The 27,359-nt window shown below is 55.7% G+C and overlaps 1 protein-coding gene across 16 annotated transcripts in view; it reads right to left on the minus strand.

The window, feature by feature from the left end:
- SCRIB (scribble planar cell polarity protein) overlaps positions 1-27,359 on the minus strand; it is an 80,506-nt gene that overhangs the window by 24,462 nt on the left and 28,685 nt on the right. For 9 of the 16 annotated variants that reach the window (XM_077351245.1, XM_077351243.1, XM_077351251.1 and 6 more), the window contains 22 exons: positions 23,428-23,546; positions 23,012-23,211; positions 21,248-21,414; positions 21,000-21,127; positions 20,443-20,568; positions 17,134-17,400; positions 14,447-14,749; positions 13,387-13,449; positions 10,580-10,669; positions 10,415-10,492; positions 9,546-9,869; positions 9,216-9,296; positions 8,468-8,713; positions 7,961-8,071; positions 7,509-7,685; positions 6,712-6,828; positions 6,114-6,302; positions 5,896-6,015; positions 5,638-5,694; positions 3,913-3,969; positions 3,737-3,820; positions 1,885-2,217 (listed from right to left, as the gene is read on the minus strand). In XM_077351245.1, the coding sequence (XP_077207360.1) occupies positions 1,885-2,217; positions 3,737-3,820; positions 3,913-3,969; positions 5,638-5,694; positions 5,896-6,015; positions 6,114-6,302; positions 6,712-6,828; positions 7,509-7,685; positions 7,961-8,071; positions 8,468-8,713; positions 9,216-9,296; positions 9,546-9,869; positions 10,415-10,492; positions 10,580-10,669; positions 13,387-13,449; positions 14,447-14,749; positions 17,134-17,400; positions 20,443-20,568; positions 21,000-21,127; positions 21,248-21,414; positions 23,012-23,211; positions 23,428-23,546 (3,437 nt within the window). The remainder of the gene's footprint in view (positions 1-1,884; positions 2,218-3,736; positions 3,821-3,912; positions 3,970-5,637; positions 5,695-5,895; positions 6,016-6,113; positions 6,303-6,711; positions 6,829-7,508; positions 7,686-7,960; positions 8,072-8,467; positions 8,714-9,215; positions 9,297-9,545; positions 9,870-10,414; positions 10,493-10,579; positions 10,670-13,386; positions 13,450-14,446; positions 14,750-17,133; positions 17,401-20,442; positions 20,569-20,999; positions 21,128-21,247; positions 21,415-23,011; positions 23,212-23,427; positions 23,547-27,359) is intronic. The other 7 variants (XM_077351254.1, XM_077351253.1, XM_077351247.1 and 4 more) reach the window with 6 other exon arrangements.

Genomic DNA, 27,359 nt, shown 5'->3' on the forward strand with positions numbered 1-27,359 from the left:
GGTTTGGGGGGGGAGCGTGGCAGACGGGGATGGGTGGGCACGTGGGGCGGGGGACCCTGGGGGGGTGGAAGGAGGGGGCAATTTTTTTGGGGGGGTGGGCAGGAGATGGCGACGGTTGGGTGGGCGGGGCAGGGGATCCTCGGCGGAGGGAGGGGTTTTGGGAGCGAATGGCGAGTTGGGTGGGAGCCATCGTCGCCGGATGGGGGTGTAGCGTGCAGGGAAGGTGCGGCGGCAGGTGGAGGAAGAGCACGGAGGGTGGGTGGGTCGGTGTTGGGGGGGCGCTTACCTGTGTCTCCAGGCGGCTTGAGCGGGTGTGATGGTGGGCGGCGTCAGCGGCGGGCAGGGCCCTCTCAGTGGCGTAGGGGGAAGGCAGGTCATCGTGCTCGTGAAGCCTTCTCCCTGACGGGCAACGCGGCGGCCTCAGCGGGAAGAAAGGAGCAGGGCCGCCGCATCACAGACGCGGCATGGCTGCTCCTTTCCCACAGGCCCCAGTTCCCGGCCAAGTACCCTGGTTTGGGGGGGTTTGAAAGGAGCAGGGCCACCGCATCACAGACGCGGCATGGCTGCTCCTTTCCCACAGGCCCCAGTTCCCGGCCAAGTACCCTGGTTTGGGGGGGTTTGAAAGGAGCAGGGCCGCCGCATCACAGACGCGGCATGGCTGCTCCTTTCCCACAGGCCCCAGTTCCCGGCCAAGTACCCTGGTTTGGGGGGGTTTGAAAGGAGCAGGGCTGCCGCATCACAGACGCGGCATGGCTGCTCCTTTCCCACAGGCCCCAGTTCCCGGCCAAGTACCCTGGGGTTTGGGGGGGTTTGAAAGGAGCAGGGCTGCCGCATCACAGACGCAGCATGGCTGCTCCTTTCCCACAGGCCCCAGTTCCTGGCCAAGTACCCTGGTTTGGGGGGGTTTGAAAGGAGCAGGGCTGCCGCATCACAGACGAGGCATGGCTGCTCCTTTCCCACAGGCCCCAGTTCCCGGCCAAGTACCCTGGTTTGGGGGGGTTTGAAAGGAGCAGGGCTGCCGCATCACAGACGCGGCATGGCTGCTCCTTTCCCACAGGCCCCAGTTCCCGGCCAAGTACCCTGGTTTGGGGGGGTTTGAAAGGAGCAGGGCTGCCGCATCAGAGATGCAGTGGTCCTGCTCCTTTCCCAGCCGCGAACCGTCTGAGCGGGAAGTCCAGGGCGGGCCAAGTAGCTAATGGGGAGCCGCATGCAATTGGCCACTTGGCCCTAGAGTGTCACTCAGAGGGCCCAATCTGACTGGGCCCTCCGAGTTTTTATCACGGACAGGCCCCACCCTTTCTCCTCCCACTTAGCCCTTAGGGCTTTATTATTACCTCTCCGCAGGAGGGGTCACAGATTACAAATACAGATAAGAGAATAAAATTGATTTTATGCGATATGACGCCCAAGCTGACCTTCATCTTTTGTTGGGCTCTTTCTGGATGGACTGACTTTCTTTTCACTCTGAAAGGATATGCCCACACCAGCTAAGAACTCAGAAGTCCACGCAATCAGATGCTTAAGTGCAGGAATAGGAGAACTCATGACTACTTTGCTGTCAGACCAGAACAGTTTGAAATCGCACACATTTCCAGGTCACAGGAGTGGGCTAACCACTTCCCCCCACCCTCCAGCCCAAGGGAAGCCCCCCCCCACCTAGCCCGTAGGAAGGTCTGCAAAGCTCCGGCCCCATTGGCAGGCACACATGGGAACAGAACCGCACACGCAAGCCACACAGAAGGAAAAGCTCAAACCCCAATGCAAGGCAATCCAAATCAGTCTGCCCTCCTCGCCCTCCCCATCCCAGGAGCACACTCAGGTCTGGCCAGCCCCACCCGTTCATGGCATGCAGCACCAGCACACACAGCAGGCCGAGCTGCTTGCCTTGGCAGCGTGGAGACTGGTCCTCAGGACTCCGCCCTGGCCATAGCCAAGGGGAGGGCCCCCCAAGCACGCCTTTCCGGTGGCTTTGCCCTCGCGATTTGCTATGACAAAGGGGTTGCCGCTGAAAGGGATGGGCTGAGAGTCCACCGTGCTCTCCTCTTCCTCGCCCTGGACGCGCTCTGTCCCAGGCTGCCCCATGAGGGCAGTGCTGCTGGCAGAGAGGGCTATGCTGCTCATCAGGCCTGGGTTCGAGGTAGCAGGGACGTGGCAGAGGACACCACTCTCCGGTGCAGGGATTACCTGGGCGTCCCTTTCCACTTCACAGCAGGGAAGCTGAGGAGGAGGAGGTGGTCAGGCGGCCAGAAGGGCCATAGCTACCAAGGGACAAAGGGTGCTTCATTCCCCCCCCCCCCGGGGCACCCCTGCCCAACTGACATTGCAGGCACAGAGGGTGAGGCAGGGATCGGAAAGCCACCTGGGCCAGGCAGGAGGCAGTCCTTACAGGGAACAGCCACTGGCCAAGGCCACAGAGGACTGCTGAGCCCAGGAGTCACAGCCTGGCAGAACCCCACCATGCCCTCCTCCTGCCAACGCCGACAGTTCTGATAAACGGAGGCAACCCCGGCACTGAGGCTAACCAAAGTACTGCCAATAGACAGGTGGGCTGCAGAGAAAGTCAGCTAGCACCAACCGCCCTCAACTTTGCAAACATACAGGTCCTGATTCATCTGCAACAATGCACACCACATGAGCCAGAGGATGAGCTGTAGAGTATTCTGCCCATCCAACCCAGCCAGCAGGAAAGGCCATGGGCCGCCACTCCCCACCCTCTGCATCCCCACCCTGGTGACCTTACCAGTTCAGCAGAGAGAGGCAGCACCCCGAGGGCCTCCTGCCTTTCCCATATGCTCACAGGGCCCCTGAGGGAAACCAGTCCCCAGCAGAACCAGCACCCACCCCTGTCAATCTCACCATCCACACTCTACCTGCCTGCAGGCCAGGGAACATATGCTGCCAGCACCAGGGTTGAGGGAAGAGGGAGGGCAGAAGAGATGCCCAGCAGCAGCCGCAGCAGCCACAGCAGCAGACAAAGGGAGCCTCTCCAGCCCAGCCCCTCCAGCCAGGACATAAATAGAGAGCCTGGACAGCCCTCCCACTCACGCGCCAGAGGCAGGATCAGATTTCTAGAAATGTTTCCCCCCACCCCCAATCCCAGGGAAAGGAATCCGCTCCCAAGACCCTTAGCCTTCCCACCCATCCCGCTTTGACTCGTCTAAGACCAGCTTGTGTTTACTTGCTCTGGGGCTTCCAGAAAGAGAAGACAAATCCTGAGACAAATTCAAGGGCACTGATGCCTTGGTCTGAAGCCGCAGAACAAAGTCTGGGCCCAGAGGCACCTTGAAGACAAAGTTTTATTCTAGGTATAAGCTTTTGGGTTCACGCACACTTGAGTCTGAGGAAGTGTGCACACACTCAAAAGCCCAAGCCCTGAACAAGGGAGACCCCACCTAGCTGGTCTGACAGCAGAGAGGGAAGATCCCACTCCAGCTACGGGGGGGGGGGGGGGAGTGCTGGGCTCACTCACCCCCCTTCTCCTGTGCCCAGGAGCCATTTTCACTTAGCACAGCCAGCTGGTCTTCCTCACAGCTGCAGGAGGCCCTCTCCCAATGCCCCCTCCCACCAAGGGCAGGGAACAGCTCCATTTATAGACAGGCTCTGGGAGGAATAGGGTCAGAGGCGGTATGGCTCCCCCCTCCGCCAGACCAGCCAGAAGGGCTCCTCCCCCTCTGGTCCAGTAACAGAAAGGGAGAAAGGGGGGCTGGCTGGACCTCTGGCCAGACCGTCCACTTACACTGCGTGTAGCTCTCGGGAGGCCGCTGCTGGGCAGTGCCGCCAGTGTGCGATAATCCAGCTGCAGGGGCTCTGCACTGATGTCCTGCAGAAGGAAGGACAAGCAGAACAGGCAGGTTGAGAGGTGCCATGTTGCCCCCCCGCCCCCCAAACCAGTGGCCCCCTCCCGAGGCTTACCTCTGTAGCTTCCAGCAGCAGCTGTGCGGCTGTCTCCCGCTCTCTGTGCATCCTCTCCTTCCAGGGACAGGCAGAATCAGGCAACAGCAGAAGCAAAGAGAGGCAAAGGGGTCAGATGGTAGGGAGCGGGGAGGGAAGAGGAGCAGGGAAGGGGGCGGGCAGCAGTCCCCAAAGGGCAACAAGGAAAGCTGTGGGGGATGTGCTGTGAGGCTGCCAAGGAGAGCCCCCTGCCAGGCACTGCTTCTCAGGGAACAACCACCACACGCACCACTGGCTCCCTGTAGGCTTTGCAAATTGACCAAGGGGCTGGAAGAGCCTCAGAACACCCAAGCCAAAGGATGGCCAAGGATTGCAGCCATCCTTAGCTGAGCAAGACAGGAGAGGGCCACAAATGTAATGGGGGAGGAGTTGGGGGGGATTGGAGCACCTTCCCTGGGAGGAAAGGCTGGGCTTTGGGATGGGTGTGGCATGAGACTGACGTTTATGTAATCATGCCCAAAGTGGAGAGAGTGGACAAAGAGATATTTCCCTCCCTCTTCTAGAAGACTAGAAGTCCATACTTCCTCGTCAAGCTGATGGGCAGCAGATCCAGGACAAACAAAAAGAAGGGCTTGGGCTAGTCACAGTCCTGTTAGAGCTGTTCTCACAGAGCAGTAGGGGGTGAATTTTTAACTTTCGCTATGCTGTGAAATGCTAAGATTCCTAAAATCCTAAAGTATAATGTTTAAAACGTTGTATGTGATAAGGCAAAGTTTTGTAACTTGGCTCTGTAACTTGTTTTTTTTTGTCTCTGTAACTTGGCTTCAGGAATTATTTCTTAATCAAAAGGCCTTGCTTATGGGAAGGCCTTGCTTCTGAGTAGGATGTACTTGACTCTCTTTTGAAATGCTGCCAATATTACCAATGCTGATGTGTTAAGCTGACCTGTTTCTAAGACCAATGGAAGTAACTGGAATTGTTTATATTGCCCAGTGGAGACGGGCCAAGGACTGGGAGGAGCGGATATTGCCTTTTGGGGACCTTTTCCGGTGACTGAGCATGATGGCATTAGGGTGGTCCCGGGGGATGTCGAAGGGGTGGAGACCTTAGGTTATTGGTTTGACCCTTGAGGGCATCACCTGTTCCCACCTCCAATGAGAAGTTATATGATTTTGTGTGACTCTATTGTTCGACACACAGGTTCTTTTGGGACCATCCCACCTGTGTCATTTTGTTCTTCTGCAGTAAAATAAAAAGTCATAAAAGGTTTTCCAGCCTAGTGGTCATTTTATTTGGGCACTGCACACTAGGCAAACGGTCCCCAAAGCCCAGATCAGGCCCTGGGCCATCCCTCTCTCGGCCTCCCCGAGTGTCTGGGGCAGGGAGAGGAAAGGAAGGCAATGGGAAGCTGCTTTGGGACTGCCTGCGCCTTCAGACCCGCTTGGCCACTACCCATGAGGTGACCCCTCAGAGCACCCCACAGAGTGTCTCTTCCCCTCGGTGCTCCTTCACATGCTAAAGCAAGCAAGAAAGAGCGGTCTGAGTCACACAATGGGGAGGGCACCAGAGACAAGGACACCACAAGCAGCAGGAGTGCTCCCTCCCCACAAGCACAGAAGGCCCTAAACCAAGCGAGCCTCCTCTGAACAGGGCCACAACCATGACGTGGAGGCCTGAGCAGCGGGGCAGCCCCGGAGGCCTCCCGGAGGCCAAGGCAGTTCTGAGAGAGGGGGCACAGGGTCTCACCACTTTCTCCTCCTCTTCCCTCTCCCACTGGGTCGTCTCCCTCACCATCTCCATCTCCTGGGGACAAAGGAGGCGGTCAGAGCCCTGCCAGGCAGGGGCCACAGGTGGTGGTGGTGGTGGTGGTGGTGGGGGAAACAGGGATGACTGCACCACCAGGAAGCAGGGAGAGGGAGAGATGCAGAGAGAGAAAGGTCCTTCCTTCCTTCCTTCCTTCCTTCCCTCCCTCCCTCCCTCCCTCCCTCCGGCTGGGCCTTGTACCTTCTGCAGGAGGTCCAGCTCCTCTGGACTGAGATCGCGGTCAATGGAGGAGATGCTTTCCAAGCTGTTCTTGCGGCCCATGCCAGCTGCAAACGGATTGGCAATGATTCCTGGAGACGCCTGCAAGAGGAAGAGGGCGGCTGGCGTGAGGACCTTGGCTGCTGGACCAGCACAAGGAAGCAGCCAGCCAGCCGCTGCCCAGTCCCTCGCTCACCTACCTCAAAGACGGCCACGGCCTTTGGGTCAAACCCGTCGCAGACAAGCACCAGGAGAGAGTCACAGACGGCTCGTAGGACCTGGACCGCTTCGGCATGAGTCATGCCCAGCAGGCTCTGGTGGTTCACCTCCAGGATGCGCATGCCCACCTTCAGCCGGCCATCGCGAGCTGCCGCACCGGCTGAGCTGACCTGTCAGGTACCGGAGGCCCCAGCAGGAAGCAGCAAGGCTGAGGGTCAGCACAGGAGGAAGGGGCTATCCCCAAAGGCTCACAGGCCCACCAAGGGGGCATTCGCACCGTACAAAGACACCCCCCCCTCCCCGCATATCCAGACTACTGGTTTGTAATCTTCTGCGATTGGGGTCATGACTCCATAAGGCACCCCTTCCCCCGAAGGATGCCAGTCGGTGCCCCCCTGCTGGGTCAGCCACCCCCTGGCTTCTTTCCCAGAGCAGAAGCCACAACCTATCTGACAACGACCGGCAGAGTCTGCTTCCCTTTTTCCGGCTGAGAGCCCAGAGCCAGGCTGCTCCCTCCTCCCGCCCAAGGCTGTCGACAACCTTGCCGAGGGAAGAGAAGCAGCGGGATCCCATCGGTACCTTGGAGATGAAGATGCCCTCGTCTGTGGGGTCAAAGGGGTTCCCTGCATGACCCTTGGCTCCTCCGCGGATGCTGATCCCGAGCTTCTCCCCGGGCTGCTTCTCAATGCAGATCTCCTGCAACGAGGGCAGAGGAAGGTGCAGAGGCTGGGCAGACGGAGAGACGCAGCCTCAGGGGCAGGCAGCAGCACCTCTTACTAGGAGAAAGCTCTCTCACGCTCTCGCCCCGCTCTGCCTGCAAGGGCAAGGAGGAGAGAGCAGCTGCTCCTGCTGGAACAGCCCCTGGCTCCAGTTGCTCCTCTCCGCTCCCCAAGAGCAGCTGGGCCCTCCGCAAGGCAGGATGCTTCAGCCCCCCCCCCCACACACACACTGGCAGCTCTTCTGCGAGAGACAAGGCAGGAATGCCCAGAACACCCTGAGGGCAGAGTGGGGAGGAGTCCCCTCCACGAACAGTCAGCCCTGGAGGCAGCAATCCATGGGCTGCACCTTGGGGAGGGGGGAGACAGACAGCTCTGCAAGGAGGCAAAGAAACAGAAATTCTGGCTAAGCCTGGCTGGGCCAGGTCAGCAGCCACGGGCAGTGAAGCAAGGGGTGGGGGCACAAGGGATGACATGACCAGGAGGTCTCCAGAAGATGGGCAGACCACACTGGGGGGAGGTCTCCCTGGTCCGTTTCCACACAGATGATGCCAGATTGCTTTTGTGGCAGGTGCGGGGGGGGGGGGTGGCGGCACTGCACTGCCCTCCCAGCATCCCCCAAGAATGGCAAAGCAGTTCCCTTGGGGCATCCTTGCCTACCTCCATCCCTGGTGGGGGTGGGTCTCGTCTGACCACCATCCTCAGCTGCTGGGCATTGGACAGCAAGGCACTCACGGCCTCCTGGTGCGTGGCATGGCAGAGATCGATGCCATTCACCTCCAGGATCCGGTCCCCCACACGGAGCCCCCCACGGGATGCCAGGCCTCGTGGAATCACCTCAGAGGCAAAGGGTGAACATGGGATAATGAGGCCATGAAAGACCTTGAGTGCGGGGCAGTCCTTGGAAAGGGCAGAGGAGTGCCCAACCAGCAGCAGGAACAACAGGGCACCCAAAGGTGTGGACAAGGTGGGGGTGAGCACCCCGGGGCGGAGTGGGGCATGCCCTTGCCCGTGGCAGAGCAACGCCCATCAACGGCAACAGTCAGCTTTGGAGGCTTCCCCCCTCCCCCACCCCGGGTGCCACTGTTCTTGCCACCCTCCTCAGCCTCTACCTTGGAAATGAAGACGCCTGGCTCGTGAACCCCAAAGGGGTGGCTGGAGTGGTCCCTGCCCCCGACAATGCTGAGCCCAAGGGGGCCCCCGGCTTTGACCAGGCAGACCTCCTGTGCAAAAGAAGGAAGGCAGGGTCTGGCAGGGGTGCCTGGAGCACAGCAGGATGGGACCTGCAGCTCTCAGGGGACAGGGACACGCGCAGGGAGGACACGGAGGAACCTGCATGCCTCCCCGGGGGGAAAGGGAAAGGCCACAGGAACACAGGCAAAAGCGGAGGACTTGGAACTGACCCCCCCCCCCCCCAGGATGCCACCAAGTCAACAGGAACCCCCTCACCCACACTGTGTGCAGGGGGGTCTCCTTGGGAGGGGGGAAAGCAATGTCCCAATCACGCTCAGTCTTGGAGAGGACCCCTGGGCTGGAGCTGCACTGCAAGGGGGCAGCAGATGGTCCTGCTCCTCCTTTCCGCCCCCCTCCCCCCCCCCCGCCAGACCTGGCATCGCTACCTCCACGGGATACGGGCTCTCCAGGGCCTGGGGCAGGTGAGTACTGTAGGACTCCTCAGGCGGGCTCCCCTGTGGGGAAGGTGGGGGCGGAGAGTGGACCCGAATGTGCTGCCCCAAGGGCTGGTCTCCCTCGCTGGGCACAGCGGCAGCCTCCCTTTCAACCAGCAGCGTGATGGTCGGCGAGGTGGCGGTCAGCAGCGCTACGGCCTGGTCATGCCTGGCTTCTGTCATGGCTACCCCATTGATCTGGAACGATGCCAAACCAGTATTGGTTCAAAGGGCTGGGGGAGGTGGAGCTGGGCTTGCCCCCCCCCCCCCACACTGCCAGTACCAGCTCAGGCCTCAAAAGCACAGGAGGGAGCGGGGCAAAGTGGGACAGTCCCCCACCCTTGGTCCCCCACCCTAGAGTGTCCCCGCCCCACAGAGGGCCAGAGCCACCCGTGACAAGCCCCCTCAGCTGTCCTCCCCTCACCAGCGCAGCCCCCCAGGCTGGCAGCAAGCAAGCGAAAAAGCCTCCTAGCCCAGAAGGGCAGGGAGAGGACCGTGGGGTGGGCGAAGGGGCGTGTCAGAGATGAGAAGCAATGCCCCCCACCCCCACCCCCACCCCCAGTCCAGGGAAGCTCCAGGGTCGGGGTGAACAAACAGGTCGGGACCACCGAGGGCCTTGTGGTAGGCAGCCACCCTGGGCAGCCAGTCCCCAGGGCCCTCAAGCAAAGGTCTTCCCCCCACCCCCAGCAGCTCCACTCACCAAGAGCACCCTGTCTCCAATGCGCAGGGTGCCATCTCGATGGGCTGCACCTCCTTCGGCAATCCGTGAAATAAAAATCCCCTGGGAAAATGAGGCAAGTCAGGCTCCTACACTCTGAAAATGCTCCCAGCCCCCCCCCCCCCATCTTCTGCTGCAGAGGCGTCCTTCCCCAAGCCAGTGCCCCTCGGACGCTCCCCCGCAGGGTCAGCACAGAGCCCAGAATAAGCGGCCAGGCAGGGATCGAATGTCGCCCGCCAGCTGCTTGTGCCAGGAGCCCCCCCCCCCCTCCTGCAAGGCCCAGCTGACGAAGCTGCCCTGGCCGCTGCTCACCGTGTCCCCTGGCCGGTAGGGCGTGGAGCCCTTGCCCCCTGCAATGCTGAACCCGAGACCCCGCTCGTTCCGCATCAGGCAGGCGGAGAGGCGCTCCGCGGGGGCCGCTCCCCCTCCGGGCCGCTCTGGAAAGGGAAGGCTCCCCACCCCTCGCCGTTCCCGCGGGCTGGAGTCATCTTCGGGCCGCAGGGGCGCCACTGTGATGGCGTTCTCGGGCTCCACCATTCGCTCCCTCAGCACAGTCATGGAGACGGCATGGCCCGATCCACGCAATGCCTCCACAGCTACATGATGCTCAGCACACTGCAGCGAGACGCCGTTCACCTGGGCAGGAGACACCCTCAGGCTACCACCTGAAGATTTCTGTGGCCCACAAGCACCGGACTGGCCCCTAGGAGCAGGAAAGGACCACCTGCTCTCTGCAGGCTTCCAGAAGCAACAGCAGCAGCTGCCCAGCAAACCAGGGCAGCCCCTGCCCAGAAAGCAAGGGCCTCGTGACCTCCCCCGTGGGGGGCATGGGGGTGCAAAAGAAGAGGGGCCTGGCCCAGGGCACTGCCCCCCCACCCCAAGGATGGCCGGGCAGAAGGACAGGGGGATGCAGCAAAGGGCACCTGGGGAAGAGAAGGGGTCAGGAATGGGAGAGCCAAAGGCACAGCAGCACAGAGAAGCAGCAGTAGAAGGGCTGGGAATGGGGGGGGGGCACAGCCCTTTCCACTCAGCCTACAGCTCCTGGGGAACCAGGACCACTGTTCAGTCTGCTGCTCAAAGGAGGGACCCCTCCTCCAAGCCAGAAGGGAAGCACCGGAGAAGGCCAGGATGGAGGGTCCCACCACCCCTCCTGCCGCCCTCTGGCTACCAGGCTGCCTCACCTCCAGGAGCTTGTCTCCCACTCGCACCCCCGCCTGCGCAGCTGGGCCTTCCTCTGACACTCGAGAAATAAAGACACCCTGCAAAGAGAGCAAAGCAGTGGAGAGGTCTGGCCCTTCCCTTGCGTCCAGTTCCAGGCCCAAGTGCCGCCCACCTCCAGCTGTTACCTCATCATCTCCCTTGTAGGGGGTGGAGCCTTTGCCCCCTGCGATGCTGATGCCCAGCCCCCCCGTCTGCCGCACAATGGTCAGCGTCAGCTGGAAGCAAAAGGGCAAGAGATTATGGCTGGAGCCAAGCAAGCTGTCTTTGACATGGGGCAGGCCTCCCCCAGGGCTCCCTGGGGGGGAGCAGACATGGGGCAGGCCTCTCCCATCTAACATAAAAGGGGTGGGACCAGTGCCTGGGAGTAACACCCACACCCTGCAGCCTGGTCAGCACACGGCCACTGCGAGTGTCACTGGCATCGACGCTCCCACCAGGCCTCCAGCCCCCTCAGTAGGGGTCTAGGCCCTTTCCCCTCCCCCTCCAACAGGCACGTCCAACTGCTGAACGGCAGGGATGAGATCTGAACGTCAACCAGCCAAAGAGGACCAGCCAAGGAGGACTCTGCACAATCCTCTGCTCCAGCCCTGGGATTGATCTCCCAACCCAGCACATGGCAAGAAGCCCTGGTCTCCAGAGCATTCCCAATGGATCCTCCCTGTCTGGGTCCTCGCATGGCTGTGAGGCAGGCTTTCTAGAGGGCCACCCTCTTTCTCCCCAGAGGTGCTCCTTGTCTCTCCTCACTCCCTTGTGCCCACCTCCAGCACAGCACTGGGCTCCAGTGGAACAGGCTTCCTCGGGAGGTGGTGGGTTCTCCATCTTGGAGATTTTTAAGCAGAGGCTGGACAGCCATCTGACGGAGAGGCTGGTTATGTGAAGGCTCAAGGGGGTGGCAGGTTACAGTGGATGACCGAGAGGGTTCTGAGTGTCCTGCATAGTGCAGGGGGTTGGACTAGATGACCCAGGAGGACCCTTCCAACTCTGTGATTCTAGGATTCTTGCATAAGGGCAGGGGGCTGCTCTCCCAGGAGGCCACAGCCTGGGAAGCAGACATGGCAAGGCCCTGAGGAAGCAGGAGGCAGCAAGGAAAGCGTGGGCAACAAGTGGGAGAAAGGCGTCTTCCTCCTGGCAACCTGGCCAGGGGGTGACATCCTCTGCAGCCACAACCCGGCAGAGAGTCCTTTATTAAGCCCCCCCCCCCCCCCCCGGGCAAGGCATGGCAAGGCACACTCCACCACACCACAACAAGAGGAGCTCAGAGGCGCTTCTGGGCCGCACTCTAAGCAGCTGCCCACAGCTGCCAATCAGCTCTCAGAAGAGGAGACCAAGGTCAAGCGGAGGCCACCCTGGCTGAACAAGGAGTGCTGGGTGCAGCAGAAAGGGTCATTGGGAGCACGGGTAAACACCCCCCTCTCCTCCCCCATGGGGCTCTTGCTACAGGACCCCCTCAGGCCTGCAGGCAGGAAAGTGGCAACATTCAGGCAGTGGGATCACCCTTTTGTAGATGGGTTCCCATACCAAAGTGTCCTTGAGACAGCCAAGGACACGGCTGGGACAAACGCCTAGTTCTTCTGCCCAAGCACCTTCTCACCGAGAACACAGATTGGGCCCAAGGGCTACCTGGTTCCCAGCTCTGTTTCACCCCACCCCAAGCATGCCCTCCTGCGAGGATCTGGTGGCAGGACCACAACAGCCCCACAAAGAAGGGGAGAGTACCTGGGTCACCTCCATCACTGGGGGAGGGGGGCTCCCTTCTGACCTAGGCATTTTCAGAGCAACCACAATTTATTGTGGAGGGAGCCATCAACCCATTGCCTTTTCCCCACGCTCTGTAACAAACTTCCCATCCTCTGGCATTGCAAAAGCCTTCAAAGAGGAGAGGAAGAGTGGACAGAACTGAGGGTCAGACACTAGATCGGTCCCGTTTTCCAGCTCTAAGCAAGGAGAGCTGGAGGCAAAGTCCCGTTAATGGTTGGAAGCATCCGACTCCACGAGGTTGCCCGGTGTGACGTCCAGACTGGAACCAGGGACTCGGAGCAAGCACTTCTGCCATCCCACCCATGAAACAGGCACCAGCTCCCCTCTTCTTCTTGGCCCAGCCCTGCTGCTGTGGGAATCGGGCAGACCGTGGCACTCGAACGGCCAGTCATAAAACATGAGCTGCTAAAACAGTTCTGCAGGGCCTGCCAAAGGGAGCTGTTCTGCCAGGCATGAGGTCAACCTGAATTCAATCACTTCCCATTGGCCCCTGAGCCCCCTCCCATGGAAACCACAACCGACACGTCCATCCCACGGGACAGTCAGTGTGTTACAGTGAAACGGATGTTCTCACCATGTTTGTTTCATTATTTTATTGTTCTTCTGTTATGACCGTATTGCTATTTTTCATCATGTTATTTGTACTGTTTTTCTCCAGTTCCATGCAAACCACCCTGAGCCTCAGGGGAGGGCAGTATATAAATATTAAAAATAACTAAATAAAATTCATGTACTTTTGCGTCATGGCCCTTAATTCCATCTAACGGTACAAACAGCCTCTGTGCTGTACTTGGGAAGGAGTTTTTGGAGGCCGCTTCTTATTTGCTTTGATATCTGATTGATGAAATTCAGATTTTCCTCATCTGCTCAGATACTCTGTTTTGAAAGTGGAATACATGTAGGGGGTCTCAGAAACAAGAAACAGGTTCCAGTTTCAACTCCTACGACACCAAACGTCTCTTGTTTCTCATCACGAAACTCTGACCACCACTCCTGCCATGCAGGCCCAAGCTGAATTAGCCCCCTGGCCCAGCTCAGCTCAGGCACCGACAGGCGACAGAGCAGGGCCAGCAGCCCCTGCCAGTGGGGTCCCAGAGAGGAAAGTGACGCAGGGGGGGGTGGGGAGAAAAAGAGAAGACGGGGCAGGGGGGATGTTGCTGGGAGTCGTACAGACCTCTTCCTCCTCAATGCGAGCAGGTTCAATCAGCAGATTATTGGCTTGATCAAACGACACCCCCTGTTAGGACAGGAACCAGCAGAGAGAGGCATGCGGATTAGTGGAGAAGGACCAGACTGCCACCAGAGACAGATGGACAGACGGACAGACAGGCCCTGCCCCTAACACCAACGAGTGCCCACGTCAGAGAAAGGGAGGGGGGGGCTCGCCATTGAGGTGGTGAACAGGCTCTGAAGGTGTCCTCTTTCCCCCCTCTCCTCCCTCGGTTCTTGCTGCACAAGCCAAGGCCTGGAAGCTCTAGAACAGACTGGCCTCGGGCCAGACTCATGTCCCGCCTTCCACCACTGCCCATGGAAGGAACACTGCTTGCCAGCGAGCTGCAGGGAGGGGGGGATTCAGAAGGCCACACCATTTCCATGGCAGATGGGCTGCATCAAGCTCTCCTCACATGGGAACCTCATGAAACGGCACCTGCTGCTCTCAAGGGCCAGCAGGCAGAAGGCTTCCTCCTGCCCACAGGTATCTTGACATTGAGAATGGACACCGGGGGGCGGGGAGCTGACTTGCTACACCCTCTCACTCTGCAGCTCCAGGTTTTCTCCCAAGCTGTGCCCACTCTTTGGCTCAGAGCCAGGGGGCTTTTTCCCAAGAGTCCTTCAGGAGGGAAGGAACGCCTCCTGGCTCCTCCCAGCACACCAGCAAACTCAGGGCCCCCCTTGTGTGCCTGGCCAGGCCCACTGAGCCTGCAGGACTCCCTTGCCTGGCCAGACAGGTGGCTCTAGCTGCCTGGACAGAGGTGCGCATCCTATGGCCTGCCCATTCACACCAGCATGGCTGAGCCCAGAAAGCAAGCAGGAAGGTAGGCAGGCAGGCAGGCAGGCCAGTAGCCTGCAGGAAAATACCCATTAGCCTGGAGGGAGGGAGCAGAGAAGAGTCACAGGAAAGGGGGAACTGAGCCACTGGCAGAGGGGGGACGGCCCTGGGTAGCAGCAGCAGCAGCAGCAGCAGCAAAGCAGCACGGCTCCTCAGTCCCACATCCCACCTCAGAGCTCCCTACCTTGACAGAGGGCGGGGCAGCTGGGGCCTCCTCTTTGGGCTCCTCCTGCTCCTCCTCCTCCTCCTCCTCCCACCCGTTGTTGCGTGGCTCCTCCTCCGCGGCTGGGTGGGCCCCATCCGCACTCAGTCCTTGCAAGAGGGCCACCACCGCTTCAGGCTGAGGCAGCTGAGCGATCCGGAAGTGCTTCTTGTAGTGGGGAGTATCCTTGCGGATCAAGCGCTGCTTCCCTGCTGGGAACCGACGCTCCTCTTCCTCATCCTCCTCGCTGTGGACCAGGGTGTCTTCGGCAAAATGCACCGATGGCTGCAAGGAAGGGAGTTTTCAGGACGGACAGACTGACAGCCCCCTGCCTGCCAGCTCCTGAACACCCCCATCCCCAGAAAGCACCTCTGCCTTCTGCACACCGAAGTCCCAAACTGCAGCTGCAGAACAATAGCAGGGGGCTAAAGACAAAAGGAACATCCAAAGTCACTTAAAAGCCAGTAAGTTTTCCAGGGTAAAGGGGGGTGGGGTGGGGAATGGGGACTTCAGCCCTGGAAATGGTGCTGGTCTGCAAGGTGCTACTCAACTTCAGTCACCTTCTTCTACTGCAGGCCCCACTGCTCCCCACCTGACAGGCATGCAAGACATCCGTACACCAGGGCACAGGGAGATCCTCTGCCTCTCTGGGGATACCGAAGGACAGTTTTTTTCAAGCAAGAGGAAACTCCCGCAGAGACACCGCAAGGGAGCCCACACAGTAAGTCCACACTGAACCTCCAGAAGGGCTATGTAATCCCTTTTATATTGTTTCTTATCATTCTTGTTATGGCCTATACCAAAGTTTGGGATAGTATTTAGGAATCTGGGGACAGAAGAGGAACACCAGACAGCAAACATAGCTCATCCCCCCACTTTGTTTAAGGGTAGTCACAGTGACCACAGTGTCTCTGACGATTCCATGTGGCATATCACAAATACTAACAGGATCTGCTTGTAAGACAGGAATGCCACTCTGCAGCCATGCAAGGCTGGGCCTTGGATCCCCATGTCAGCTAGGTACTGAGCTTGTAGTAATGACTTTAGACTACATAAAAATGGTACCAGCTAGATAACAGGACAAAAAAAAATCATAGAATAGTTCAGCAGTGCAATGGGCTTATCTTGGATGCTTGAGGCTGATCCTGCACTGAGCAGGGGGTAGACTAGATGGCCTGCATGGCCCCTTCCCACTCTAGGATTCTAGGAGTCTAGTTCAGCAGTGGAAGGGGCTGCCTCAGGAGGTGGGGAGCTCCCCCTCACTGGCCATCTTCAAGCAGCGGCTGGACAGATCCTTCTCCTGGATGCTGGAGGCTGATCCTGCACTGAGCAGGGGGTGGGACTGGATGGCCTTCATGGCCCCTTCCCACTCTAGGATTCTAGTTCAAGCCATGGAATGGGCTGCCTAAGGAGGTGGGGAGCTCCCCCTCACTGGCCGTCTTCAAGCAGCCGCTGGACAGATACTTACCCGGGATGCCTTAGGCTGATCCTGCACAGAGCAGGGGTGGGACTAGATGGCCTGGATGGCCCCTTTGAACTCCATGAGTCTTTTGTCCAGTGGCACCGTTGAAACAAACACACGGGATTTTGTGAGTCAGGAAGAAAAATGTTTGCATCCACAGCCATGCAGCTACAGCTTGGGTTGTCATCAGTATGCGGATGACACCCAGCTGCATCTCCTGATGGACGGCCGCATGGACTCTCCCCTGGAACCATCTGCCAGATGTTTGGAAGCTGCGGCTGGATGCCTTGAGCCTGAAACTCAACCCCTCCAAGACGGAGGTCCTGTGGCTGGGTGGTGGTGGGGGGGGGGGCAGGGCTGAAATGAATGTGACCTGCAAAGTCCTCATGGACTCCCTGTTCAAACTACTTGTACACAGCCGAACAGCGCCCCAGCCACCCACCCACAGCCGAACAGCGCCCCAGCCACCCACCCACAGCCGAACAGCACTCCAGCCACCCACCCACAGCCAAACAGCGCCCCAGCCACCCACCCACAGCCGAACAGCGCCCCAGCCACCCACCCACAGCCGAACAGCGCTCCAGCCACCCACCCACAGCCAAACAGCGCCCCAACCACCCACCCACAGCTGAACAGTGCATCCTCTTAAATGAGCTCCATGTGGTGAGTCACATCCTGGATCATGCAAAGCTCTTCAAAATGCTCCAGGAGGCTATGTTCCACCTTCCTCATGCTGAGAACCCTACGCATAGCCTCCCAGAGATCGCCCGGCCCTTATGGCCTTCAGAGCCAGCACTCCTTACCCAAGTGCCTTGGATCTTTGGCTTTAGCCCCTGCACTGTCACTCAAAGGCCCACCTCCAACCCAAAAGGCACCTATTCTTAGCAGCTCCAGGCTGCCTGGTGGGGCTTGCTTGCTCCCTCCCCCTCCAGTCTGAGCAGAAAGAGCTCCTGTTCCCGAACAGGGCAGCCTCTTTCCCATAGCCTCCTCATGCCCTGGCTCACAATCTGTCCTTCTCCAGCCTGACACACTTCTGACACATTCCTCAGCAGCTGGTGCAGCAGGTGCCACTGCTGTCTCCTTGAGTTTTCCAGAGAGGGACAAGGCTGAAGTCCAGCTCCACAGCAGCTGACTAGTGGACGGTCATGGAAGTAGGGCAGTTTCTAAGCACACGGCAGAAGGCAGATGACTCCTCCCAGGCTCCTACCTCATTGTACTCCACTTCAAGCTCTTCCTCTGGATTTCCGGTGGCCTCCTCCGCTTCTCTGCCTGCCTCTTCCTGCAGTGGCTGGACCTTCTCTCCTGCCCCTGCCCCTGCCACCGCCTCTTCCTCACCCCCAGCACTCGACACCTCTTCTGACCCTGCTGTCCGCTGCACATTCCTCCCAGGTTCCTCCTGGCAGCTGGCTGAGATCGTGCTGCTGGAGACTTGTGACTCCTCACTTTGGATGGATACGGCACTCAGCCTTTTGTCCTATAGGAAGCAAACGGCAAGTCAACAGGAAGTTGTGCCTGGCCTCACACGCACAACTTGCTTCTCTCTCTACATGGTAAGGAGCCGAGGTCCCAGGAGAGCGGCAGGTTCGGGCAGCGACATCCATATTCGTGTGGTGAAATCCCCCCCACCCCCTTTACGAGGCAATGTCAATACAAAGCAGTATTTTTTCCTATAAGCCTAGCCAGGAAACAGAGGGATTCTCCTAGTCTCTTCCCTTCCTAGAATCAGAATGTAGAATTTCTCCCAGAATGCCTCTGGAGTGGGTGGGACACAGGTGATTTTAAGCCCCTTGAATCGGGGGGGCTGACCATCAAAGCAGGAAATTGCTCTGATCTGAGAACAGTAGAGCAGCCATCTTGGCCCATGTGATTTGCCAGGTAAGCTTAAGTAAGATGCCTACTCTATTTTTAACATCAGATAGGATATGATAGGGGAAGGAGACGTTCAACATACGGAGTGTAAGGAAGGAGACTGATCGGGAGCAGCCCAACCAGGAAGACCAGCTCATAGGGAACCAAAAGTAAAAGGATTTATACTAACGCCCGAAGCATGGACAATAAGAAGGAAGAGCTGGAACTTCTCATGCTGATGGAAAGGTATGATCTAGTAGGCATCACAGAAACTTGGTGGAATGATTCTCATGACTGGAATGTAATGGTGGATGGATATTAACTGTTCAGAAAAAACAGAATAGATCGAAGAGGTGGAGGAGTGGCACTGTATGTGAGGAGAGGGCTTATCTGTCAGGAAATTCTAGTGAAGGAGAGCATATCTACAGTGGAAAGCATCTGGGTGAAAATAAGTGAGGGGAAAACAAACAGTGTGGTGGTTGGTGCCTGCTACTGACTGCCTGACCAACGAGAGGGTGTGGATGCTGCACTTTGTGAGCAGCTTGAGAAAATATCCAAGCGGCAGGACCTTGTTATCATGGGTGACTTCAATTTCCCAGATGTGTGCTGGGAAACAAACTCTGCAAAGCGTCCTCAGTCATGAAACTTGCCTGGCTGACAATTTCATTTATCAAATGGTAGACGAACCCACAAGAGGTTCAGCCATACTGGACTTAATACTGACCAACAGGCAAGAGTTAGTGGATGAGGAGATGGAGGCGGGGACCCTAGGGGGAAGTGACCATGTCCTCATAGAATTCCTTTTGAGATGGGGAGGCAAGGAAGCTTGTAGCCAGACGCGGATGTTGGATTTTCGTAGGGCAAACTTTAATAAACTCAGAGACATGATGAGTGTCATACCATGGATGAGAATGCTGGAAGGGAAGGGAGCATGTGAAGGGTGGGCGCTACTCAAACAAGAGCTATTGCATGCTCAATCAATGACTATCCCAGAAAGATGAAAACACTGCAGGAGATCTAAGAAGCCTATTTGGATGAACAGAGAACTTCAAGAGGAAATAAGAAAGAAAAGGGAGATGTTCAGGAAATGGAGGGAAGGACAGGGCTCTAAAGAAGAGTACCTACAGGTTACTAGGCACTGTAGATCAATCATCACAAAGGCCAAAGCTGAGAGTAAGCTAAGATTGGCCAGGGAAGCCCTTTGTAACAAGAAAAGATTTTTCAGGTATGTGAGGAGCAAACGTAAAAGTAAAGGAGGCAATAGGCCCATTGTTGGGTGCAGATGGACAAACTCTAAAGGAGGATGCAGAGAAAGCAGAAAGGGTCAGTGCCTATTTTACATCTGTTTTTTCCCACAGGTCAAAGGGTTTAGGCACATCTAGAGATGGCAGTAGCCACAAGATAGTGTCTGGGTGGCAGGTTGACATGGACAGAGAGGTTGTTGAGAGGCATTTAGCTGCACTGGATGAGTTCAAATCCCCTGGGCCGGATGAAATGCACCCGAGAGTGTCTGGTCTACTAAGACCCGCAGATCCTTTTCACATGTATTCCTGCCAAGGTAAGTCTTGCCCATCCCATAGTGGCAGGGGGCTTATGGTTGTATGATTCTGATTTTATATGCACATATATGTAAGTTAATCTGGAACAGGCACCTGAAATCACCTTTGAGGCATCGGATGTGGGAGGATTGGGGGGGGGGGGAGAGAAGAGTTTTTATGCTGCCAACAGGTTCTTAGTAATTGTGTGTTTTTCATTTGGGGGGCTTATGTTTTTTATGATTTGGGGTTTTATGTTCTATTGTAACTTGCTGCGAGATGGTTCCCTGACATTGGAGGAAAACAAATTTAAAAAACAACCACAGTTACCCCAATTGCATGCCCAAGTGATTCTCCACCACCAAAAATCACCAGAATCCAGCCTGGCCTGAAGGGAATTCACCTCCCATCCCACAGTGGCCAGCAGCTATTCCCTGGGTCTGCCAGGAAGGGCCACAGGAGACGAGCCCTGGCACATCCCTTCCTGCCCACCCACTCACCATCTGCCTAGGTTCATCCAGGCAGGCAGAACCCCATGCAGATGAGCCCCTTGATCTTTGGCTGCAGAAGCTTAACCAAATCCCTCCCTCTCCCAGTCATCAGGGTGTGATGCACAAAAATGGTGAAGAGCTACCCGAAAGGTCACTCAAGCAAGAGGAAGAATCGGGAGACTTTTGTAACCAACAGCTGCCTAGACTACCTTGCCCTGCTGTTTCTTGTAGATCCCAGAACAGCAAGGAGCGCGAAATGGAGCTCTGCAGACCCTCAGAGCCACGGCCAGTACCATGGAGGAAGGGGACAGTCCTCCGGCACAACCTACTAGAATCAGTCTTGTGGGAATGTAGAGGCCGGGGACAGGACAAAAAGATGGCTGGTTGACGGCTTAGCTCTGAGGCCCAGGGAACTGAAAGGGTCACACGCCACCATCTGCCTCCCCAGGAAGATTTATTGAAAATATTTCCCATTGGCTTTCTTACCCATTGACTGACAAAAGCAATTTACAACAGAAAGAAATTAGATCCATGGCATAAATATCCTGAGCAGGCCATTCTGCAACGCAAAGCACAGCAGGCTGCTTCCGTGTCAGCACAGCGCAAGAGACCTTTGGGCCAGATTCCAACCGCCCTTCTTACCCCTGGGTTAGAAGAGTCCCGATCCAGGCCCAATCTGGCCGTGTAAGCCTCACTGCGCCGCCCTTCAATCGCCTGTTTCATGGACTTCAGCTCACTCGGGTGGGGGGTTGCACGACGCTGCAGGCCCTGAGAAAAGAAGTCGGTGAACAGAAAAATGGAGTAGATCCATCCTCACCACTACAAAAAGTTCTGCACTACAAGAGGATAGAGATGCTGAACACCGGAAGCCGAAAGGACAACCACACTGCCATGGTCCTGCAGGGGGGGCTCCACCCACCCACACCAGGCAGGAAGGGCAAGGGCAAAGCCTTGCTGCGCGTGGGCCACCAGCCCCAACATTTCTTCCACAGACATTTGTGGGTCAAGGGAGCTCAGCATCCCACCCCCACAATCATGTATGCTCCCCATACTCTAGGGCCAACAATTCAACCCTGCGGTGGGACCCAAGAGCCGAGAGAGCCTGCCTTCAGTCTGGCATACAGACAGCCTGATTCTACACTGAGCGGGGTGCTGGACTGGATGGCGTGTCTGGCTCCTTCCAGTGTCCTCCCCATTACCCTCTTCTCGCTCCCAAGCTCTTCCTCCTCCTCGTCTGCTCTGGGTTCGTCCACAAACTGGATCACGCTGACCCGGTTGAGGTTGGTGTCTGTCCAACTCTCGTCCACGCTGTTCTGCAGGAGGTTCTCTGCCAGGGGAGAAGATGGGTGTGGGAGGGGGCAAGCAGAAGCCCCCTCCTCTCTCGGGGGTGTCATCTTTTCCCACTTCAGAGCATGGGGCCAGCATGGCAGCAGAGGTGCCCACGTACCTAGGATGGGAGATGGCTGCTGGGGAAGGAGGTAGCAGGTGAGCACTTTCTCTCCTGTCTTCTCATCATCCTCTGTCTGGAACTTCAGCATTGGTTGTGACTGGTTCTCTGTCAACCAGAGCGCCTTCAGGCTGAGGCTGGTCAGGGCAAAGGGCAGATACTGCAACCTACATCAGAATACAGCAGGCAGTTAGGAGGTAAAAACACCCATCACCACAGCCATCCCCAGACAGGGTGCCCACGGGTGCCTCAGAATCCAACACCACCTTACCTGGTGCCCACCAACCCTTTACGGGAAGCAAGTGGGACTCCTGCCTACTGTGACTTCTAAATGGCTGAACACATTAAAATAAAGATGGTTTTGTCAGCAATTGCTGCCAGTTTTATTATCTCTCTCGCTTTGCCTTGGCAGTGCATTTTTTAAACTACCCCTTCACTTCCCTGCACTTGGATTTGTAAGGGTAAGTTCTGGGTGAGGGTAAGCAGTGGCCGTTTTGTTGTGCCCATTCCCCGTATCTGAATCCCAAGGGTGTCTGCAGACTCCTGCCCCATCCAGTACGGGTTCCCAACGGAAGCTATCGGATCACTAAGCCATCCTCTTCTGGGTCCTGCTTCGGGTGACCCCATCTTTGGAAGTGACCTGGGTGGCAACCTTAGAAAGGGCCTGTTAGGGGAAGCCCCCGAGCTTCTAGGATTCCTTCTCCAAGGACATTTGTCCCCTTCTAGACCAGTTTGTTTTGTCTGACATCCCCCTCAATAATGCCTCCTTCCTGCCAGATGGTTTTAGTTGATATTTTTCAATTCTTATATTTATGTAGTTGAGTTATTGCTTTTGTTTGTGAGGAGTTTTCATGCTACTCAGTTGTGGACCCCAACTGCCAATCATCACACAAAGCTGGCCCGACAATTTCTTTTTATCATTTCAACAAAATTCTCACATGGAAAGCCCTGCTCAGAAATAAATCTAACCATGCTACATTATGGGGAAAAAATTCAAGTGGATTTCCAACGATGGTCGAATTTGAACTTTTCCTGGTGGGCACGTATGACCAGGATTAAGATGACAGTTTTACCTAAAATTAATTTCCTATTTCAAGTCTTGCCAGTGGGAATTAAAATTTAAAACAAGTGGCAAACAGACAGCAATAAGTTTATATCTGGAATAACAAAAGACCAAAAATTACTTTTAAAATCCTACAATATATTAAGAGGAAGTCAAGCTGTTCCCGATGTAAAGCTCTACCAGCACGCAGCAGTTTTAACAGCGATTTCTGATTGGATCATGGCCCCCTCTTCTAAGGTTCTGATCCTAGAAAAATCAAGTTGGTCCAAAGGTTTTCATAATCTTCTTTGGCCTACAGCCAAAGCCAAAGACAAGGAGAAGCAGAATCTTAATCAAAGGGCCCTCAATCTAATAGTGATATGGAAGAAATATAAAAGCAGGATATCAGCTCATTCCTCTCTGCTGAAATCACCAATAGAGGCTTTATTTTGACAAACCTCAACAGAAAAGAGCTGGTTGTATAAAATATAAAGTTTAGAGGTCTTGAATAAAGAAGGAACGGAAATTTGCTGGTTGGAATATAACTAGTTATTATCAAGATACAAGATGGAATCTCTGAAACAATCAGACCAGAAACCTTCATTCACAGAGTTTGAAAACATTCTGTTACAAGAGGGACAGACCAGAACCAATGGGATGAAATTAATTCAAAATAAATTCCATCTAAACCTCTGGAAGCCAGCAAGCACACGGACCCTCACCTGTTGCCCGCCACGTCCAGCACATGCAGCTCAGTGGTGCTGGCCAGCTCAGGCGGCAGGAACTCCAGGCGGTTGTCACGGAGAGAGAGGACATTCAGGCTGCTGCACCCTCCTATCTCCGGGGGCAGAGCCAACAGCCGATTGCGGTCCACGTTCAGATTGGTCAGTTTAGCAAGCTTCCCCAGGGCCTTGGGCAGGGCCTGTGTGAGAGGAAGAGGAGTGGTCAGAAGGGCTGCCCCAGCCCTGCCCCAGGGAAACACCTGCTGCTGCAGCTGCTGCTGAGAGAGGGGTCAGGCTGAGGGCCATGAGTTCAAAGCCAGCCAGCCAGCCAGCCAGCCAGCAGGGCTAGCACCCTATCCCTTCAGCCCCAGACCACCCCCCGCCAAGGAACTAAGTCCCTCTGCAAGCACACGCACCCTCAGCAGGTTCTCTGTCAGAATGAGCTCTGACAGATTTTCGCACTGCCCAATGGCCTCTGTCAGCTCCGCCAGCCGGTTCTGGTCGATCTTCAGAATGGAGAGCTGCTTCAGATGGCCTGAAAGGGAAGGAAGAGTGCCTGGATATGAGGGGGGACAAATGGCTCCCCCCATGCTGCCCTCACGCCCAGCACGTTTCTTGGAAAGCCTCTCGCTGGAAACTCTATTAATATGAAAAATGTTAACATGTGATGACTTTACTTTTAAACAAAAATCCCAGAGGGGTGGCGGCAGCACAGGCTGCCCCAGCCCTATGCCACTGGGAACAGAAATTTCCCCTCCCCTCGTCGGGGGAGCATAGCGGTCTCTTCTTGTGGGGAAAAGCAAAGTAGTGCACTCCTTGGGGGGGGGGGGGAGAAGGACCCTGAAGAAAAGCAAGCAGGGAAGACTGCAGCCTGAGGATGCCTGCAGCAAAATGCCACCGCCACGGAGGACTGCATGTCTGCCTCTGGGAGCACCATGGAGATGTATGTGCTGACCTCCAGGCAGCCATTCTGCAGACCACAGCTGTCCAAGGAAGAAACCTCTGAGCCACACAGAGGAACCTCTGTCCCTCAGTCAGCAGGCAGCACAGAAGGCTCTGAGCCAATCTGCCTCCATGGCCAGACGTTCGTTTGGCTTCCATTCCAGGGTCTTCTGGCTGGTTCTCAGCACTAGTGACATCCATTAATTCCCCCAGGTCCACTTGCCCAGGAGGGCACTGAGAGGGCCTTGCCAGCCAGAGCTGGTCTTGGACATAAAGGTAAGTAGGTGGATGCAGGTGTTCCTGAACTTTTGATAACTCAGATTTATTTGTTAATACCTCACCTTTCTACACGGCTACAAGTGGCTTAAAGAGAGAATTACAACATTGTCAGATAAAACCCCAATAAAATAACAAACTACAAATACTTCCCTCTCCCATCAAAGACAACTCACGGCAGATTGTACTCACACTCTTGCTCTTTGGGACCTCGGCGAGTGTCTCAAGAGGGGCTTTTGTGGTTCCAAATAGTGTTCCCCCTGTGTGGATGGGTCAGGAAAGTAGCTCAAGCTACTTTCCATCTGCGCCAGGCAAGCTACTAGCGCCCTACCTGGCCACGGTGATCCATGCAACGGTCACTTCCAGACTAGACTTTTGCAACTCACTCCACACGGGCCTTCCCTTGTCTCTGACCTAGAAATTACAGCTGGTGCAAAATGCGGCTGCCAGAGTCCTCACAAAGTCATCTTGGAGAGCTCCTGTCCAGCCTATGCTGAGGCAGCTGCATTGGTTGCCAACTGGCTTCCGGATCAGGTTCTGGTTCTGACCTCGCAGCATGGGTCCCACGTGGGTCTGAGGGGCTGCTTGTCTCCATATGCTCCCTGCAGGACTTTGTGGGTAGAAATCCGCTGGCTGTCCCCACTCCCAGGAGGCGCGCCTGGACTTGGCCAGGGCCTTTTCGGTCCTGGCCCCAACCTGGTGGAAAAAGCTTCCAGAGGACCCTGATGGAATTGTCAATGTTACGCAGGGCCTGTAAAATGGAGCTCTTCCGCCAGGAGGCTGGTTGAGGCCGGGCCGGGAAGAACGGCTCCCTCCCTATATGATCCTATAGAAAGCAGGTGGCCCACGGACTGTCTGAAGCTACTTCCTGGAGGGTTGACTGCTGTGCATGCAGGGGCTGGGTGTGAGGGACTGGAGGAGGATCCCGCAGGCAGTGCTTCTCAGCCATCTGGGGGTTTTTAGAGACTTCTTGGCAATTGTTTTATGATGATGACTAGAAATTAAGCCCACTGTCTAAAAAATACAGCGGGTGCCATTGGGCAGTCAGCGTTCTGCAGAGCCTGTAAAATGGAGCTCTTCCACCAGGTCTATGGTTGAAGCTAGGACTGGCGAGGAAGAATGGGGGATACGCTTCTAGGTAACACTGTGTGTGAACGAGACCTTGGGGTACTTGTGGATTGTAAGGTAAACATAAGCAGGCAGTGTGATGCAGGGGTAAAAAAGGCAAATGCCATTTTGGGCTGTATCAACAGGGGCATCACATCAACAAAATCACAAGACATCAAAATCACAAGATGTCATAGTCCCATTGTTAATGGCACTGGTCAGACCACACCTGGAGTACTGTGTGCAGTTCTGGAGGACGTAGATAAAATTGAAACTACAAGTACAACGATAGCGGCTAGATATCAGGAAAAGATTTTTCACAATCACAGTGGTTCAGCAGTGGAATAGGCTACCTAGGGAGGTGGTGAACTCCCCCTCACTGGCAGTCTTCAAGCAAAGGTTGGATACACACTTTTCTTGGATACTTTAGGATGCTTTGGGCTGATCCTGCGTTGAGCAGGGGGTTGGACTAGATGGCCTGTATGGCCCCTTCCAACTCTATGATTCTGATTCTAAGAACATCACCCCCCCGGGGTCTGAAGTATACACCATTGCCCTCCATCCCCCAATGCCCTTGTTTGGGTAGGGGAGGGTGGCATTTCCTGCCATGTGGGTATTTTTATAGTCTTTTAGTGGGCATTTTAATGGGGGATTTTAAGACTACTGTTACCCGCCACGAGTCTGTAGGGAGTGGCGGGAAATAAATTTAATAATAATAATATTAATAATAATAATAATACGGATTCACATATTTACTTATTTTAGTGAATGTCACAACGTGTAGATTTGGTCAGTGTAGGACTACTCTTGAAAACGCTTTGGAGACTAATGCTCTGGGACCCACACACCTACAGGACCACGTCTCCTGTTACAACCCCTGGGCTCCCCGTGGTCATCCTTCTAGTGGCCTCTTGCCTGGCCCCAGGACAGCCCTTTAGGTTGTGGCCCCCACCTGGTGGAAGGAACTCCCAGATGACACCTGCAACTGAGAGCCAGTTTGGTGCGGACTTCTAATCTGGCATGCCAGGTTCGATTCTGCACTCCTCCACATGCAACCAGCTGGGTGACCTTGGGCTCGCCACGGCACTGATAGAACTGTTCTGACCGAGCAGGAATCTCAGGGCTCTCTCAGCCCCACTCACCCCACAGGGTGCCTGTTGTGGGGAGAGGAATGGGAAGGCAACTGTAAGCCGCTTTGAGCCTCCTTTGGGTAGGGAAAAGCGGCATATAAGAACCAACTCTTCTTCTTCTTCTTTGTCAGGCTTGATCAGTTTCTGAAGGGCATGCAAGATTGAATACTTCAGGCTGGCCTTTGGAGGGTGGTTCACATGTGGGGTAGCTAGCCATGCCTTTTAATGTTTTATTTTAACGTTAATATTTTACATATGTTATTTGTCATCATGTTGTTTTTACTTTATTTCTATGACTTTAATGTTGTATGTCACCTGGAAACTTACAACAGTGACTTAAAAAAAACTAATAAATAAAAAAAGATTATATAAACAAAATTACATCAAAATCACAAGAGGCCATAGTCCCATTGTATACGGCACTGGTCAGACCACACCTGGAGTACTGTGTGCAGTTCTGGAGGCCTCACTTTTAGAAGGACGTAGATAAAATTGAAAGGGTACAGAGGAGAGCGACGAGGATGATCTGGGGCCAAGGGACCAAGCCCTATGAAGATAGGTTGAGGGACTTGCGAATGTTCAGCCTGGAGAAAAGGAGGTTGAGAGGGGACATGATAGCCCTCTTTAAGTATTTGAAAGGTTGTCACTTGGAGGAGGGCAGGATGCTGTTCCCATTGGCTGCAGAGGAAAGGACGCGCAGTAATGGATTTAAACTACAAGTACAACGATATAGGCTAGATATCAGGAAAAAAATTTTTCACAGTCAGAGTAGTTCAGCAGTGGAATAGGCTGCCTAAGGAGGTGGTGAGCTCCCCCTCACTGGCAGTCTTCAAAGCAAAGGTTGGATACACACTTTTCTTGGATGCTTTAGGATGCTTTGGGCTGTCAGGATC

Source organism: Paroedura picta, chromosome 9, assembly GCF_049243985.1.
Source record: "Paroedura picta isolate Pp20150507F chromosome 9, Ppicta_v3.0, whole genome shotgun sequence".
NCBI lineage: Eukaryota > Metazoa > Chordata > Lepidosauria > Squamata > Gekkonidae > Paroedura > Paroedura picta.